Source organism: Artibeus jamaicensis, unplaced genomic scaffold, assembly GCF_021234435.1.
Source record: "Artibeus jamaicensis isolate MK-2021 breed Jamaican fruit bat unplaced genomic scaffold, CSHL_Jam_final contig_3188, whole genome shotgun sequence".
Taxonomy (NCBI): domain Eukaryota; kingdom Metazoa; phylum Chordata; class Mammalia; order Chiroptera; family Phyllostomidae; genus Artibeus; species Artibeus jamaicensis.
In genome coordinates, this window is record NW_026521745.1 from 38,066 (window position 1) to 55,065 (window position 17,000).

General features: G+C 39.4%; 1 protein-coding gene across 1 annotated transcript in view; it reads right to left on the reverse strand.

The window, feature by feature from the left end:
* Positions 1–2,246: 2,246 nt before the first annotated feature.
* The window catches only part of LOC119058464 (lambda-crystallin homolog), a 46,120-nt gene continuing 31,366 nt past the window's right edge, over positions 2,247–17,000 (reverse strand). Inside the window, exon 3 of the mRNA XM_053663503.1 lies at positions 2,247–2,405. Within this exon, the coding sequence (XP_053519478.1) occupies positions 2,270–2,405 (136 nt within the window). The 3' untranslated portion in view covers positions 2,247–2,269. The remainder of the gene's footprint in view (positions 2,406–17,000) is intronic.

The window sequence follows — 17,000 nt, forward strand, 5'->3', positions numbered from 1 at the left end:
AAGGCAACAGAAATGAAATTTCGATTCTTTTTCTTACCCATTTTTCTTTTCTTCCTTCTGGAGGATTCTGATCAGGGTACAGAATAAAACCCGAATTCCTCATTTCTTTAACAAAACACTTAAACAATGCTGCTGTGTGCCAGGCACTTCATATGTATTAACTCATCTCCTCTCCAGAGCCCTCCAAGTTGGCACTTTCCGACTTGGAAATGCTTAACTCACTTAACCAGCAGCTTTGCCCACCTCTCCAACGGCCACTCTACTTGAGTTCCGTGGACCACACTCACAGGCACCTCTTCTGAGACACCATCGCCATCTCTACCCTCCCCCCAATCCCCAAAATCCGCTTGTCAAAGGCCCAGATCAGCTCCAACCAACCGTCATTAACCCTTTCCATCTTCCTGGTCCCAACTGTCCCTCCCCATTATGCTTCATGGGAGTAGAAGTACAAACCATTTCTTTGTTTATTTTACAAAGATAAAAATATCATTTCAATTTTTAAAAACCATTTATGAAGAACATAATCTCTTATGGGAATCAGACATCATATTTCTCTACCCACACTGCCTGACTCAGTGCACAAGAGAAGCTGCTCAACAGGTAACTGTCATATATGAGTAAACACACCCATTCAATCTATAAAGGAAAGACTGGCCTTACTTCTGTGTGTGGTAGATATCAGAGTCTTCAGATATCTACCACACACAGAACAGCATATGTTATCCCGTATCATTTGTTTAATGCCAAAATTGTCCACAAATGACTGCATGACAATTTATTTTATAAATTTATTAAGCATTTTCTATGTGCCAAGTACTGTGTTACATGCATCATAAGTTAGAATATTCTCCCAAAATTATTCCATAAAAGAAGGACTAGCTTTACATTCAAGATATTTTAAAGTTACATTGTAGAGGGGTCTCCATTTATTGAAAAATAATAGACGGTTTGGGGAACAAGCATTAGCCACAACTTATTCAATTATGCTAGTGTAGAGACCATCTGACAGAATCTGTTTTTTAAAATGAGTCCAGGGAAAAAGAAATTTAACTTCAGCATATTAATGATTCCTGGGGCATGACTTGACAATTGCTAGGGCTGCCAAATTTGTAAGTAAGTTTTACAAAGACACTTTTTAAAAAAGTAACAAGTTATTACATTGTGGAACCACAAACCACATGCCTACCGCTGTAGACAGAAAAAAACACCTACAGGTCTGAGAATTCATAGCTGAAGCCGAAGACAAAACTTCTGGTGCTATCATCATATATGGATTTCTTAAAACTCTGAGCAGCAAACATCTCAGAGGAAAGCAAAAATGTTCTCTGGAAAACTCTGCTTAGAAAATACTCAGAAAGTCAACTCTAATGACTACAAAAACTGGAATCAGAGTGTTTGTCCTGTTCAGAGTTTGAACAAAAGTATGTGTCTGCAGGAAATGTGAAATTAGAAGTACTACAATAATAGGTCATACATAGGTTCATATATCAGATCCCATTCTATAGGTTAATTACAATATTTCATTTCCATCGGGTAAATATTACATATTAAAAGGGCCCCAAAAAGCATTGTTTTAATCTTCCCATTAAGAAAATGAAGCCTTGCCTTATATCAGGGTCCCCTTGGACATGAGCACAGACGGTTCCTTCACAGCCACCCAGTGCATAAGGTAGGATGCCATTTTCACAGGTGAGGAAGTAGACCCAGACACAAAGAAACTTGCTGCTACAAAGTTGCAAAATGGCTCAACACAAAGTCACCTGACTTAAAGTCTGTGCTTTCAACCACCTCCATCCACCACACAAAAGAAATTTAAGAGTCACAGAGTCGACCGCCTAGATTTCCTGTATTTGACCTGAATCTCAGGTCAGCAGCTGACAATAAAACATGTGTGCTCAATCCTTTGGGTTTGTTCCCAAATTCTTAGTTATGCTACACACTTAAAACCAGTACACCTAAAATAATATTGAATATAAACTGCAACTGTAATTTTTTAACCTTTAAAAAGAATATAAACTCTCAGAAGATAAAAGTGTTAGCTGTCCAGAAAATCTATTTTTGCTCAAAATCCTAATACTTCTGGAAGGTAACATCATCCCAATAGTTTAAAGAGAACCTACAAACGATAATGATTTCTGTCACATAAATTATAATTCTGACATTCGAAGTACAAGAAGTCCACACTTTTAACTGCTTTTTATCTTGCCCTGTTCTTCCAATAAGGTAGGAAGACTGTCTCTCCCAGCTCTCACCAACCAAGCGCAGGTCCTTAACTCACCTGAATGTGCATGGCGCCCTCTGCTGCTTCTTGAATATTCGAGCAACCACTGATGAGTGACAACTGCTGTTCTGCGCTCAGAGAGCCTTTCAGAGACCCTGACTGCTCCAGCAACTTCATGTCTTTTCTATAAAGAAGGAAAGGGTGATCACTGTGAGTTTTCAAAAACAAATTTTAAAACAGAAAAGGTCAACTTCCCTCATCAGTAGATAAATAGCAATAAAAACCACAAGGATGACTACTATGAAAAGAACAGAAAATAAACCAGGTGTTAGTGAGGATGTGGAGAAACTGGAACCCTGTACACTGTTCGTAGAAATTTAAAACTTGTGGCAAACAGTTCAATGGTTACTCCAAAAGGAAAGAAGTTCGCACTGGCCAGGTAGCTCAGTTGATTAGAGACTCATCCCATACACCAAGGTTGCAGGTTTGATTCCCATTCAGGGCACAGAGAAGAATCAACCAGTAAGTGCATAAATAAGTGGAACAACAAATCTCTCTCCCCCTCCAAAAAAATCAATAAACATTTAAAACATTTATTTAAAAAGGGAGGAAATCCTGCCACATGCTATAATAAGGATACACCTTAAGGACATTATATATGCTAAGTGAAATAAAGTCACAAAAGGACAAGTAGTATATGATTCCATTTATATGCGGTCCCCAGAGTAGTCATATTCATAGACACAAAGTAGAAAGGTTTCCAGAGCTATTTAATGGGTTGAGTTTCAGTTTGGCAAGATAGCAAGAGTTATGGAGATGGGTAGTTGTACAACAATGTGAATGTATTTAATATCACTGAACTGTACACTTAAAAGTTTAAAAGTTATTATGAAAGTAAGTTTTGTGTATTTTACAATTAAAAATATTTAAAATTTCCTTTCAAAAAGGATGAAACAAGGGAGGTGAAATTGGGAAGCAGGAATTTTTCATCCTAATCTTCAGTCCCTGGGGATAAGGGTTGAAGAAAGGAACCAGCTTCCTGGTGTGTGACCCATGCAGTCACACGGGGCTCGTGGTCAGAGGGCCCCATGCTGGGTGCAATGCTCTACTGTCACAATCCTAAAGTTCTTATAAGCGTTGAGCCAAAGGCCCCTCATTTGCATTTGCACTCACCTCACAAATTATTAGTCAGACCTGCTAAAAACTCATGACAGATTAAATAAACAAGGCAGAGTGCATACACACATAAACACACTCACACAGTTGCCTAAGAAGCAACATTCACACTTTACAAAAACTTCTGTGGATTTTTTTGCCAGTGAGTCAAATAACTTTTTAAGACTTTATTTTTATTTATTTTTGGTCATTTTTTAATTTTAATAGTTGTTCAAGTACAGTTTTCTGCCTTTTACTCCCATCCCAGGCCACCCCCCAGCCCTTTCCACCTCCCTCCCATTTCTACCCCCCCTTGTTTTTGTCCATGTGTCCTTTATTTATTTATTTTTAGAGAGAGGGGAAGGGAAGGAGAGAGGGAGAAAAACATCAATGTGTGGTTGCCTCTTTTATGCCCCCTACTGGGAATCTGGCCTGCAACTCAGGCATGTGCTCTGACTGGGAATCTAACTGGTGACCCTTTCATTTGCAGGCTTATGAATGAAATTCACTGGTGTAGCTCAGGGAATTTCACTCAATTCACTGAGCTACACCAGCTAGGGCATGAGCCAAATAATTTTTACATGATTTTATGTCATAGTTTTTATCTTGAAGCTGTCAAAGTCCTTCAGCCCAAGAACACATCATTTCATCTCCTGAATTATTAATACTTGGTCTCTCATGAGTGTTGCTTTTTTTGGTTGTGGCTTCTGAGCCACATTAGTTGGCTTCTGAGCCACTTAGTTGGCTTCTAAGCTTATATTATATAAGCTTAGAGTTGTATAGAGTACAACTCTATTTTAATAGTTGTTCAAGTATAGTTTTCTGCCTTTTACTCCCATCCCAGGCCACCCCCCAGCCCTTTCCACCTCCCTCCCATTTCTACCCCCCCCTTGTTTTTGTCCATGTGTCCTTTATTTATTTATTTTTAGAGAGAGGGGAAGGGAAGGAGAGAGGGAGAAAAACATCAATGTGTGGTTGCCTCTTTTATGCCCCCTACTGGGAATCTGGCATAAAAGATGCCATATAGAGTTGTATAGAGTATTATATGGTTTGTGACAGATTCAAAATTTAAGATTTATAAGTTTGAGGGGGTCAAAGGGGTCTAATATATGGTGATGGAAGATGGTTTGACTTTGGGCGATAAGCATACAATGCAATATACAGTTCTTGTATCATAGAAATATACACCTGAAACCTATATGATCCTATTAACTGATGTTATCCCAATAAATTTAATTTTTAAAAGATTTATAAGTTTAATAGCTAAAAGAAAGAAAGAACTGATTTGAGCGCCAGCAAATAAATATCTTATACACCACCAAGGGAAATGCAGCAAAAATGATCACAAGAAAAGGTTAGCCCACTAAAATAAAAAGGAAAAAGGGAAAAGGTTTCTGAGTCTGAGGGTTTCTGGGACCACACATCAGTGACGTCCAGCAAATCTAGAACACAGACACATTCCTGATTCGAATTAGCACAGTGAGGAGAGCGCCATGTAATTGAAAGATCATTTTTCAATTTCACAACTTTAATCTATTTTTCAAAAATTGTTGCAATTATACAACCCTATAAATATACTAAAAACCATTTAATTGCACACTTTAAACAACTTGATTGCATGGAATATAAATGATAACTCAATAAAGCTGTTGCATTTGTTTCCCATTGCTCCTATAACGAATTACCACAAACTTACTGGCTTACACAACATACACTTACCATCTTACAGTCTGGAGGACAGAAATCTCAGGTAGGCCAACATCGAAGTGTTGGCAGGACTTTGTTCCTCTGGGAGGCTCTGGAGGCAGATCTGTTCCTTGCCTTTTCTAGATCCTAGAAGCCACCAGCTTTGTGTGGCTTCGTGGCCCTCTTTCACCTTCACTCCGACCTCTGACTCTTATCAGATCTTCTTCTTTAAGTCCCTCCCCCATAAGACTGGGGGAAAGAATCACATTCTTTTGTGATCATATTGGGCCACCCAGGTCATCTTCCCATTTTCATGTTCTTAATTTTATCATATCTGCAAAACCTCCAGGATTAGGACCTAGACATCTTTGGGGAGCTATTACTCTGCCCACCACACCTGTTTTTTAAAAATGTAGGACAAATAGAATAGGGAACATATATAAACTTCCTGTGCAATTACTGTCCAAAATTATGCTTAGGGGATGTGCCTATTCTAATTGGCTCTGTGCTGGGCAGGTTTTACTCCACCATGTTCTGAATTCCAATGGCTACTGAGAAGTCTGTTGTCAATCTGTCATTCCTTTATAGGTAGTCCGTCTTTTTCTCTCTCTGGATGCTTTTCAGACTTTTCAAGTGTTTCCTGGTGTTTCATAGTTTCACTGTGACTCATCAAGGGACAGATACCCTTTGTATTTATACTGCTTGGGACACTTGGTTCTTCCCAAGTGAGGATCCATGTTTGTAGCTGACATCAATTCTCAATCTCAATTTTCATAAACTGTCTCTTTCCCTAGTCTAAATCTTCCAGACCTTTAATGAACTACTTCTTCACATTTTCCATTGCTTGAACTTCCAAATTCCATGCTAAATACCACCCACGTTTTTGTGCACATTCTTCATGGGATTATTGGGCTTATGGTATGTGATCATTATACCCATATATAATGCACATCCTTATTTTTTCCTCAAAAAATTGGGCAAAAAAGTGTACATTATACACAGTAAAACAGGGTCTAACTTTAAGTCAGTTCACTGCTCATAATACCTGGTCTCTCATGTGTTTTGTGATTTTCAGTTATGAGCTGGGCTCTATCTGTGGAAATTCTTTGAGTCATGAGCTTAAGGTACATTATTCTAGAGACAATATGTATTTTGCTTCTAGCAGGCAATTGGAGACACTAATTACCAAGGGACCAATCTGAATTTCTTGGCTTGGAGTTTTTAAGACCACACAGGTAGTGGTTTATGGTTATAAACTATCAGAAAAACTCTTTCTACCCTCTATCCAGAGTCAGGTCAGGATAGATGAGCCTCTACCTATGAGTGAGTTATTTTCTTCTTTTCTCCATTTCACCAACGATGTAGCCCTTTGAATACGAACTTCATTTGGGACTCCAATTTGATCCTCCATCACCTATGGACTAAGGTTTGCTGTTAGAACCAAAGGTCTAGATTAGCAAGGTAGGCAAATGCTCTTACAGTAGTTGTAGTTTTCATACATCCCTTGTGATTCGTGCTCTCAGACTGGTCTCTGAGAAATTATGTTACTTTCTTACCTGTTCAGCTAGTACTATAAAGAAACTATAAACTATGTACACCTACTCCTTAGTTTTAAGTATTTCAAGTTATAAGGATTTTTAGCATACTTGCTTTGCCATTTTGCAGGAAACAACTCTAGACTATTTCTTTAAAGTCTGATGTTCCTAGATACTTGTTATATCTTATAATTTATGAAATGAGGCAAATTATTTACTGTCTTCATTTTTGTAATGATGATGCTATTCAATATGAATATGAGCTCTACTATTCAAATACATTTATAATACAATTATTAAGTGATTCCATTAGGCTTCTTGTTCTCACATACAGGGAAAACAATTACTGATGTTACGGTTATTTCTGCAAAGGCCTATCCTTTTGTTTCCCAGTTTCACCCATTTGGAAAAAAAGATATATAAATAATACCCAAATGTAATAAACTTAGCCTTTAAAACAAGTACACATAATTCAATGAATGCATCAAACCACAAAGACTGTTTCTCTTTTTTTCTTCAGTCTAGCTTGTTCATTTTGGTGACACAGAAAGCAAGGCCTACAGCCAAGATGGAGGTTTAGATACATAAATGCTGCCTCTTCACACAATCAAAAGGACACGAACAAATTTAAAAACAAAAAATAATCAGAACTGCCAGAAAACTAAACTGTATGGAAGACTGACAACCAAGGAGTTAAAGAAGAAACATTCATCCAGACCAGTATGAGGGGCAGAGATGGGCAGCCAAGGTGGAAGGACTCAGACTTGTGGCAAGGCAGCAGCTGGAGGACTGGGTAGTCCCACATTTGCATGTGAGTAAACTGGGAGGAACAACTGGGGAGCAAGACAGACCACACAACCAAGGGTTGCAGTGTGGAGAAATAAAACCTCAAAACCTCTAACTGAAAACACCTGTGGGGGTTGTGACAGCAGAATAAATTCCCAGTCTCACAGTAAAGTTCATTGCAGCGACTCACAGGGTTCTAGAATGTTCCACCTTGGAATCAGCACCACAGGGGACCAATTTGTTTGTGGGTAGTTGGGAAAGTGATGGAAAGCTGGCAGAGAGCTGAGCAAGTGGCATAGTTCTCTCTTGGACCCCTTCGCCACAGACAGTTTTATAACATAGCTGCATGGGGTGGCCCTGCTCTGGAGAATACCTACGGCTCTGCCCCTTAAAACATAACTGGCGCACAAAGACAGAAATTATATAGCCCAAGTAAAAGACCAGATTAAAGCTCTAAAAATAGAACTAAGCAATGAAGAGATGCGGAGTTCAAAACACTGGTAATCAGTATGTTCACTGAAACAGTCAAGTATGGTCACAAAATAGAGGAAAAAGTGAAGGCTATGCAAAATGAAATAAAGGAAAATGTACAGGGAACCAAAAGTGGATGGAAGGAAACTAGGACTAAAATCTATGCTATGGACTAGAAAGAAGAAATAAACATTCAACCAGAAAAGAATGAAGAAACAAGAATTCCAAAAAATGAGAAGAGGCTTACAAACCTCCAGGACAACTTTAAACATTCCAACATCCACATCATAGGGGTGCCAGAAGGAGAAGAGGAAGAGCAAGAAACTGAAAGCTTATTTGAAAAAATAATGAAAGAAAAATTCCCCCAATCTGGTGAAAGAAATAGACTCCCAGGAAGTCCAGGAAGCCCAGAGAGTCCCAAAGAAGTTGGACCCAAGAAAAACACACCAAGGCACATCATAATTACATTACCCAAGATTAAAGATAGGAAGAGAATCTTAAAATCAGCAAGAGAAAAGAAGACAGTTATCTACAAAGGAGTTCCCATCAGACTGTCAGCTGATTTCTCAAAAGAGACCTTACAGGCAAAAGGGGGCTGGAAAGAAGTATTCCAAGTCATAAAAGGCAAGGACCTTCATCCAAGATTACTCTATCCAGCTAAGCTATCATTTAGAATGGAAGGGCAGATAAAGTGCTTTTCAGATAAGGTCAAGTTAAAGGAGTTCATCATCACCAAACCCTTATTACCCATATTTTTTGGACCATAAGACGAACTTAGGTTTTAGAGGAAAATAGGAAAAAAATTTTGAAGCAAAAAATGTGGTAAAATATTTAATAACATTAATAACATAATATTTTACAAATGTAAATGTAAACAGAACTAAACAGCAGCATTAAATTTGGAAGGAAATATTATTCCTCCCAAGTAAATAGGGGGCGGGGCGGTGCGTCTTATAGTTTGAAAATATAGTATATGAAATGTCAAAGGGGCTTATCTAAGAAAAAGAAGATAAACAGAAACATGAACAGAAAAATGACAACAAAGTCACAACTATCAACAAGTGAACCTAAATAAAAACAAAAACAAACTAGGCAAACAACTAGAACAGGAACAGAATCACAGAAATGGAAATCACGTGGAGGGTTATCATCAGGGAGAGGGCAGGGGGAGGATGGAGGAAAAGGTAGAAGGAATAAGAAGCACAAATAGTAGGTGCAAAATAGAGAGGGGGAGGATAAGAATAGTATGGGAAATGGAGAAGCCAAAGAACTTATATATACAACCTATGGACATGCTGGTGGTGGGGGTGCATTATGGAGGGGAATAAAGGGGAGGAAAAAATGGGGCAACTGTAATAGGATAATTAATAAAATATATTTATTTTTTTAATAATTTCATTTAGTTATTTTTCAAGTACAGTTTTTTGTCTATTTCTCCCATCCCAGCCCCCTGCCCTGTGCTCCCCACCTCCCTCCCATTTCCAACCCCCTTAGTTCTCGTCCCTATGTCCTTCATATTTGTTCCTCCAAATCCCTCCCCTTTCCCTCCCTTAAATTCCCTTCCCTCTCCCCTCTGGTCACTGTCCTCTTGTTCTCTATTTCAGTGTCTTTGTTTTTATTCTGCTTGCTTGTTTGTTTTGTTGTTTAGCTTCCTGTTAAAGGTGAGATCATATGGTATTTGTCTTTCAGCACCTGGCCTATTTCACTCAGCATAATGCTTTCCAGTTCCATCCATGTTGTTGCAAAGGGTAGTAGCTTCTTCTTTCTCTCTGCTGCATAGAATTCCATTGTGTATATGTACCACAATTTTTTGATCCATTCATTTACTGATGGGCACCTAGGTTGCTTCCAACTCTTGGCTATTGTAAATTGTGCTGCTATGAACATTGTGGTGCATAGGTTCTTTGAAATTGATGTTTTAGGATTCTTACGATATAACCCTAGAAGTGGGATTGCTGGGTCAAAAGGCAGGTCGATTTTTATTTTTCTGAGAAAATTCCATACTGTTTTCCATAATGGTTGTACCAGTCTGCAATCCCACCAACACTGAACTAAGGACCCCTTTTCCCCACAACCGCTCCAACATTTGTTTGTTGCTTTGTTTATGATAGCCATCCTGACTGGTGTAAAGTGGTATCTCATTGTGGTTTTAATTTGCATCTCTCTGACAGCTAACGATATTGAGCATCTCTTCATGTGTCTCTGGATATTCTGTATGTCCTCCTTGGAGAAGTGTCTGTTCAAGTCCTTTTCCCATTTTTAATTGGGTTGGGTGTCTTCTTAGAGTGGAGTCGTGTAAGTCCTTTGTATATTTTGGAGATTAAACCTTCGTCTGAGGTATCATTGGCAAATATGTTTTCCCATACAGTTGGTTGTCTTTTTAATTTAATACTGTTTTCTTTAGCCATGCAGAAACTTTTTATTTTGATGAGATCCCACTTGTTTATTCTTTCCTTTATATTCCTTGCTCTAGGGGACAAATCCATAAATACGCTGCTGCGTGAAATATCTGAGATTTTCCTGCCAATGTTCTCCTCTAGGACTTTAATGGTGTCATGGCTTATATTTAAGTCTTTTATCCACCTTGAATCTATTTTGGTGTATGGTGTAAGTTGGTGCTCAAGTTTCATTTTTTTTTTGCACGTAGCTGTCCAGTTCTCCCAACACCATTTGTTGAAGAGGCTATCTTTACTCCATTTTATGTTATTGCCCCCTTTGTCGAATATTAATTGACTATAGAGGGTTGGGTTGATTTCTGGGGTCTCTGTTCTGTTCCATTGGTCTATGTGCCTGTTTTTATGCCAGTACCAGGCTGTTTTGATTACAGTGGCCTTGTAATACAGTTTGATATCAGGTATTGTGATCCCTCCTACTCTGTTCTTCTTTCTCAAAAGTGCAGCTGCTATTCGGGGTTGTTTAGGGTTCCATATAAATTTTTGAAGTGTTTGTTCTATGTCTGTGAAATATGCCATTGGTACTGTAATAGGTATTGCATTGAATCTGTATATTGCTTTGGGTAGTATGGACATTTAGATGATGTTAATTTTTCCAATCCATGACCAAGGTATATGTTTCCATTTGTTTGTGTCTTCCTTGATTTCTTTCTTCAGTGCTGTGTAGTTTTCTGCATACAGGTCTTTTACCTCCTTAGTTACATTTATTCCCAGATATTTTATTTTTCTTTTTGCTATATCAAATGGGATTTTTTCCCTGATTTCTGCTTCTGCTGATTCATTGTTAGTATACAAAAATGCCTTTGATTTCTGGATATTGACTTTGTATCCTGCTGTTTTGCCAAATTCATTAATTAGTTTGAGCAGTTTTTTGGTAGAGTCTATAGGATTTTCCATGTACACTGTCATGTCATCTGCAAATAGTGACAGTTTTGTGTCTTCCTTTCCTATTTGGATGCCTTTTATTTCTTTTTCCCGCCTGATCACTGTGGCCAAAACTTCCAAAACTATACTGAATAGAAGTGGTGAAAGTGGACATCCTTGTCTTGTTCCTGATCTTAGTAGAAAAGCTTTTAGTTTTTTCCCATTGAGTATGATATTGGCTGTAGGTCTCTCATATATGGCCTTTATTATATTGAGGAATGCTTCCTCTGTTCCCACTTTGCTCAGTGTTTTTATCATAAATGGGTGTTGTACCTTATCGAAAGCTTTTTCCACATCTATTGATATGATCATGTGGTTTTTGTCTTTGCTTTTGTTTATGTGATGTATTACATTTACTGATTTGCGAATGTTGAACCATTCTTGCATCCCTGGGATGAATCCCACTTGGTCATGGTGTATGATCTTTTTGATATATTGTTGGATGCAATTTGCCAATATTTTGTTGAGGATTTTATCGTCTATTTTCAGCAGTAATATTGGCCTGAAGTTCTCTTTCTTTGTTGCATCTCTATCTGGCTTTGGAATTAGGATGATGCTGGCTTCATAAAAAGAATTTGGGAGTTTTCCATCCTTCTGGATTTTTTGGAATAGTCTGTGAAAAATAGGGGTTAGCTCTTCCTTAAATGCTTTGTAGAATTCTCCTGTGAAACCATCTGGTCCAGGACTTTTGTGTGATGGGAGTTTTTTTATTACTGCTCCAATTTCTTTTGCTGTTATTGGTGTGTTCAGATTTTCTGTTTCTTTTTCATTAAATTTTGGAAGATTATATTTTTCTAGAAATGTGTCCATTTCCCCTAGGTTTTCAAATTCCTTGGCATACAGGTCTTCAGAGTAATTTCTTACAATCCCTTCTATTTCTGTGGTATCAGTTGTAATCTCTCCTCTTTCATTTCTGATTGTGTTTATTTGAGTCCTCTCTCTTCTTTTCTTGATGAGCCTACTTAAAGGCTTGTCTATTTTGTTTATCTTTCGAAAGAACCAACTCCTGGATTCATTGATCCTTAGGATTATGCTTTTAGTCTCTATGTTATTTAGTTATGCTCTAATCTTGGTTATTTCCTTCCTTCTGCTTGCTCTGGGCTGTTTTTGTTGTTGTTCCTCGAGTTCTTGCAGGCATAGGGTTAGGTTGTTTGTTTGAAATGTTTCTATCTTCTTTAGGTAGGCCTGTATTGCTATAAACTTCCCTCTCAGGGCTGCCTTGGCTGTGTCCCATATGTTTTGGGTTGTTGTGAGATCATTTTCATTTGTTTCCAGAAACGTTTTGATTTCTTCCCTAATTTCATTCTTGACCCATTTGTTGCTTAATAGCATACCATTCAGTCTCCATGATTTTGGGTGCTTTGGGTTTTGTCCTTTGGGGTTGGTTTCCAATTTCAGTCCCTTGTGGTCAGAGAAAATGCTTGGTGTGGTTTCAATTTTCTTGAATTTTTTGAGACTCGTTCTGTGTCCTATCATGTGGTCTATTTTTGAAAATGTTCCATGTACATTTGAAAAGAATGTGTATTTAGCTTCTTTGGGATGAAGGGCTCTATATTTATCAGTTAAGTTCATTTCATCTAGGGTGTTGTTTAATGCCACAATATCTTTGTTGATATTTGTTTGGAATATCTGTCCATTTTTTTACAGTAGGGTGTAAAAATCCCCTACTATAATTGTGTTGCTGTCAATATCTTTCTTGAAGTCCTCTAAGATTTTTCTTTATATCTTTGGGTACCCCTATGTTTGGTGCATATATATTTAAGATGTTAATGTTTTCTTGGTGGATTCTTCCCTTGAGTATAATGAAGTGACCTTCTGGGTCTCTCTTTATGGCCCTCTTTATGAAGTCTATTTTGTCTGATATGAGAATTGCTACCCCAGCTTTTTTTTCTTGTCCATTTGCTTGGTGAGTTTGTTTCCAGTCTTTCACTTTTAGTCTGTGTTGATCTTTTGTCCTGAGGTAGGTCTCTTGTAGGCAGCATATGAGGGTCATGCTTTCTTATCCATTGAGCTATTCTGTGTCTTTTGATTGGAGCATTTAATCCGTTTAAGGTTACTATTGATAGGTACTTATTCATTGCCATTTTTGTACCTGTGTTCCTGTCTCTCATTTTTCCTTCCTTTCCTTAAAGCAGTCCTTTTAGTATTTCTTGTAGGACTGGTTTGGTGGAGGCACATTCTTTTAGACTTCTTTTGTCTTGGAAGCTCTTTATTTGGCCTTCTATCTTCATTGAGAGTCTTGCTGGGTAAAGTAGCCTTGGTTGTAGGCCTCTGGTTCTCATTACTTGGAATATTTCTTGCTATTCTCTTCTTGCTTGGAGTGTTTCCATTGAGAAGTCAGTAGCTAACCTTATTGGGGCTCCCTTGTATGTTACTTCTTTTTTGTCCCTTGCTGCCTTTAAGATTCTCTCTTTGTCTTGGAATTTAGCCATTTTGATGATTATGTGTCTTGAAGTGGGCCTGTTTGGGTTCCTCTTGATTGGGACTCTCTGTGATTCCTGGATTTGTGTGACTTTTTCTCTCATCAAATTAGGGAAATTTTCTCTCATTACTCTTTCAAATATGTTTTCTATCCCTTCTTCTTCTGGTATCCCTATTATTCGGATATTATTACGTTTTATATTGTCTTGCATTTCTCTTAATTCCTCATCATTCTTTCTGAGTTTCTTTTTATTTTCCTGCTCTTTCTGTGAGATGCTTTCTACTTTGTCCTCCAGCTCACTAATCCGATTCTCCGCCTCATCTATTCTACTTTTGAGACTTTCTACTGTGTTCTTCAATTCAGAAATTGTATTCTTCATTTCCTCTTGTCCCTTGCTGATAGTTTCTATTTCCTTTTACACATTGATATAGTTTGTGGTGAGATCATTGTAGCTCCCCTGTAGTTTCTGGTAGCTCATTGTGAGCTCTTTGAACTTCATGATGACCAGTGCTTTGAATTCACTATCTGATAGTTGATTAGCCTCTATTTCATCTAACATTCTTTCTGAAATTTCCGCTTTTTCTTTCATTTGGGGATTGTTTCTCTGTCTTCCCATTGTTTGTGAGACTCTTCTTGTTAGCCTCAGCTTCTAAAATTGATCTATTCTGTCTCCCTGGGTTTATGTTGTGAACCCCTGTGGTATAATACCTGTGAATTTCAGTGGTGCAGACTCCTTCAGGTATCTTGATGTTCTCCATTTCCACCTACTCCTTTTATCATGTATGTGTAATCAGTTGTAGGAGGAGGCAAAATGGTATATGACAGCAGAAGAGTAATTTATGATATTTACAGTCACAGCCGGTAGAGAGGAGATAGGCGATCTTTAGGCTATATATAGTGTTACCCGTATTCTTCAGCCCAACTTGCCACTTTTATGAGAGGATGGACATAAGATAAGCCTCTTGTTGGGGAGGGAAGGCTTGTTAGTTGGAACTAGAAAGCAGTGAAGTTTCAGACAGTCAGATTTTGAGGTAAGGTGAGTGTAAGGAACAGTGTTCTCTGTTTCCACCTATTTGGTGTAGTGTGTGAGCAAATAGAGTTAATCACTACAGTGACAGAATTCAGGGACCTGTACAATGGGCTAAGATCCGTGAGATGAGTTGTGAAGTATTTACTGTTGTATAGATCAGCTATTATTTACACTAATATTAGAGCAGCACTCATATAACAAACTCTATGTGATCTGTCTGAGTAGGGGGTATAGGGCTTTAGGAAGTGTGCTAACGAAAAACAAGTGGTGTAGAGTTTAGAGGATTAGCAAAGCACTGTGGAGGAAAGAACAGGGGGAGCCTGTCTAATAATACAATATAACTATTCAAGACTGAGAAGCATATACAGAAAGAGGAGGAATACAGAGATATTATTAAAATATAAAAGAAGTGAGAATAATGAAATAAATATGCAACACCTCGTGACTTCTCTGCTATAGGAAGGTGAAATTTGTCTCTCTGTCTCTACTGTTGAGATGCCCCCTCTTTGGGTCCCATTCTGGTCCTTTCACAGTTCCTCGTTGTTTGTGTCTCTTGTGGGTAAAAGGAAACGAAGCAACAAACAAACAATCAAACAAAAAGGCAGAAGAAGGGAGGCGAAAGTGATGAGTTTAAGAGGAAAGGAAGAAGGACTAAAACAGGGAAAAAGAAAGGAGAGGAACAAAGTATAGAAAGATAAAGCAGTGATAAAATTTAAAAAATATATAAGATTACTAAATAAATGCACAAAAAAGTTACTAAAAAAAGGGAAAAAAACCCAAAACAAACAAACAACAACAAAAAACAATAACAACAACAGAGAAACCCTTCCCTTGTTGGTCTCAAACTGTCCAGACTGGTTTTTCTGGTTGCAGCAGGATCTCTCTGTGGGCTGGATGCGGGCTCAAGTGCACACACCAGCCAGGCTACCAGATTGGGGTGTGGGCGCCTGCACACTCGCCAAGCTGCTTGGGACCCACGGGTTCTGGTAGTGTCCTTCCCAGTCCTGTGGCAGGACTCAACCACTTCTGCGCCTTCGTGCACACCGGCCAGTTGAAACCGGCAAGGCACTTCCCAGTCCTGTGTCGGGGACTCAGAGGTTCCTGCGCCTGTGTGCACCCGCCAAGCTGTCTGGGACCCGCGAAACCAGCAGGGTGCTTCCCGGTCCTGTGGCGGGGACCCAGAAGCCTCCGCACCAGCATGTGCCTGCCTGGCCGCCTGGGACCGCGAAACTGGCAGGGCGCTTCCAGGTCCTGTTTCTGGGACTCAAATGCCTCCGCTTTCCCCCTGGCTCGCTGCAAGGCCGGGTGGGAAGCAAGCCAAGCTGTCCTGGCAGGAGAACACCTCAGTCCACTTTCAAAAAAAACCCAAAACTTTTCAGACAGCCTGCCTCTCCATCCAGCCCAGTTCCCAGCGAGACCGGTGAGGCCAATGTGTCTCTCAGCTCTCCCAGGCTTGCGGCCACAGAGTCTGCAGTTGATCCGGGCCCTGTGTCTTTGTAACCCTCCCTGATAATGCAAGCAGGCATGCAGACAGGTCTCTGCCCGGTGTTGTCCAGTTTTGCTTATATGGGGAGCGGAGGAGCTGCTGGCCTGCTCTGGTGGCCACTGGGGCTACTGGGTGCCCAGGCTTCTGTGGCAGACACCTCTGGTGTTGGTCGCAGACCAATGGCTCTGGTCCCTGGCGGTAAAGGCAGCACCAGGGCCACCTGGCTGGGGTGCACAGCCCTCGCCACCACTTTGTCTTTACTCTGGTCCCCAAGACCTCACTGACCTGCCGCTTTCTGGTGTTTCAGCATCGGTCACAATCTCTGTTCTTTTAATTTCACAAATGCTGGATAACCGATGGATTAGTGCGCTGCTTCTCTATAGATCTGCCAGGATTTTCACCCACGAGTAGGGGAGCTAGAATCTGCTCCGTCCTACTCAGTTGCCATCTTCCCAGCACCAATAACATATATTTAAAAGAAAAAAGAAAGCAAGGCCCAAACTGGTTCCAGACTTGCCTATGGATATCAGACTGTGGGAAGCAAGACGGGATGGAAGCCATCTTCGGACTCTTTTGCTTAAACACACTAATTAGAATCACTTCATCTTCCTGACTGTTCCTCAGACTGTTCCTGTGAAACCATGATGGCTCCCTCATTTAAAAAGGAAAATCCTGTCCAGTGGAATTTATTTATGAGACTACTTGGCATAATTTATTACCTTAAAAATATGAAGATTCAAGGCACTCAATACATTAAAGAGAACAGAAAAAGAGGAACTGTGTGTACCATCCCCCTCATGAATGCTGCTCACACCTGAGTCCCAGCCTGCT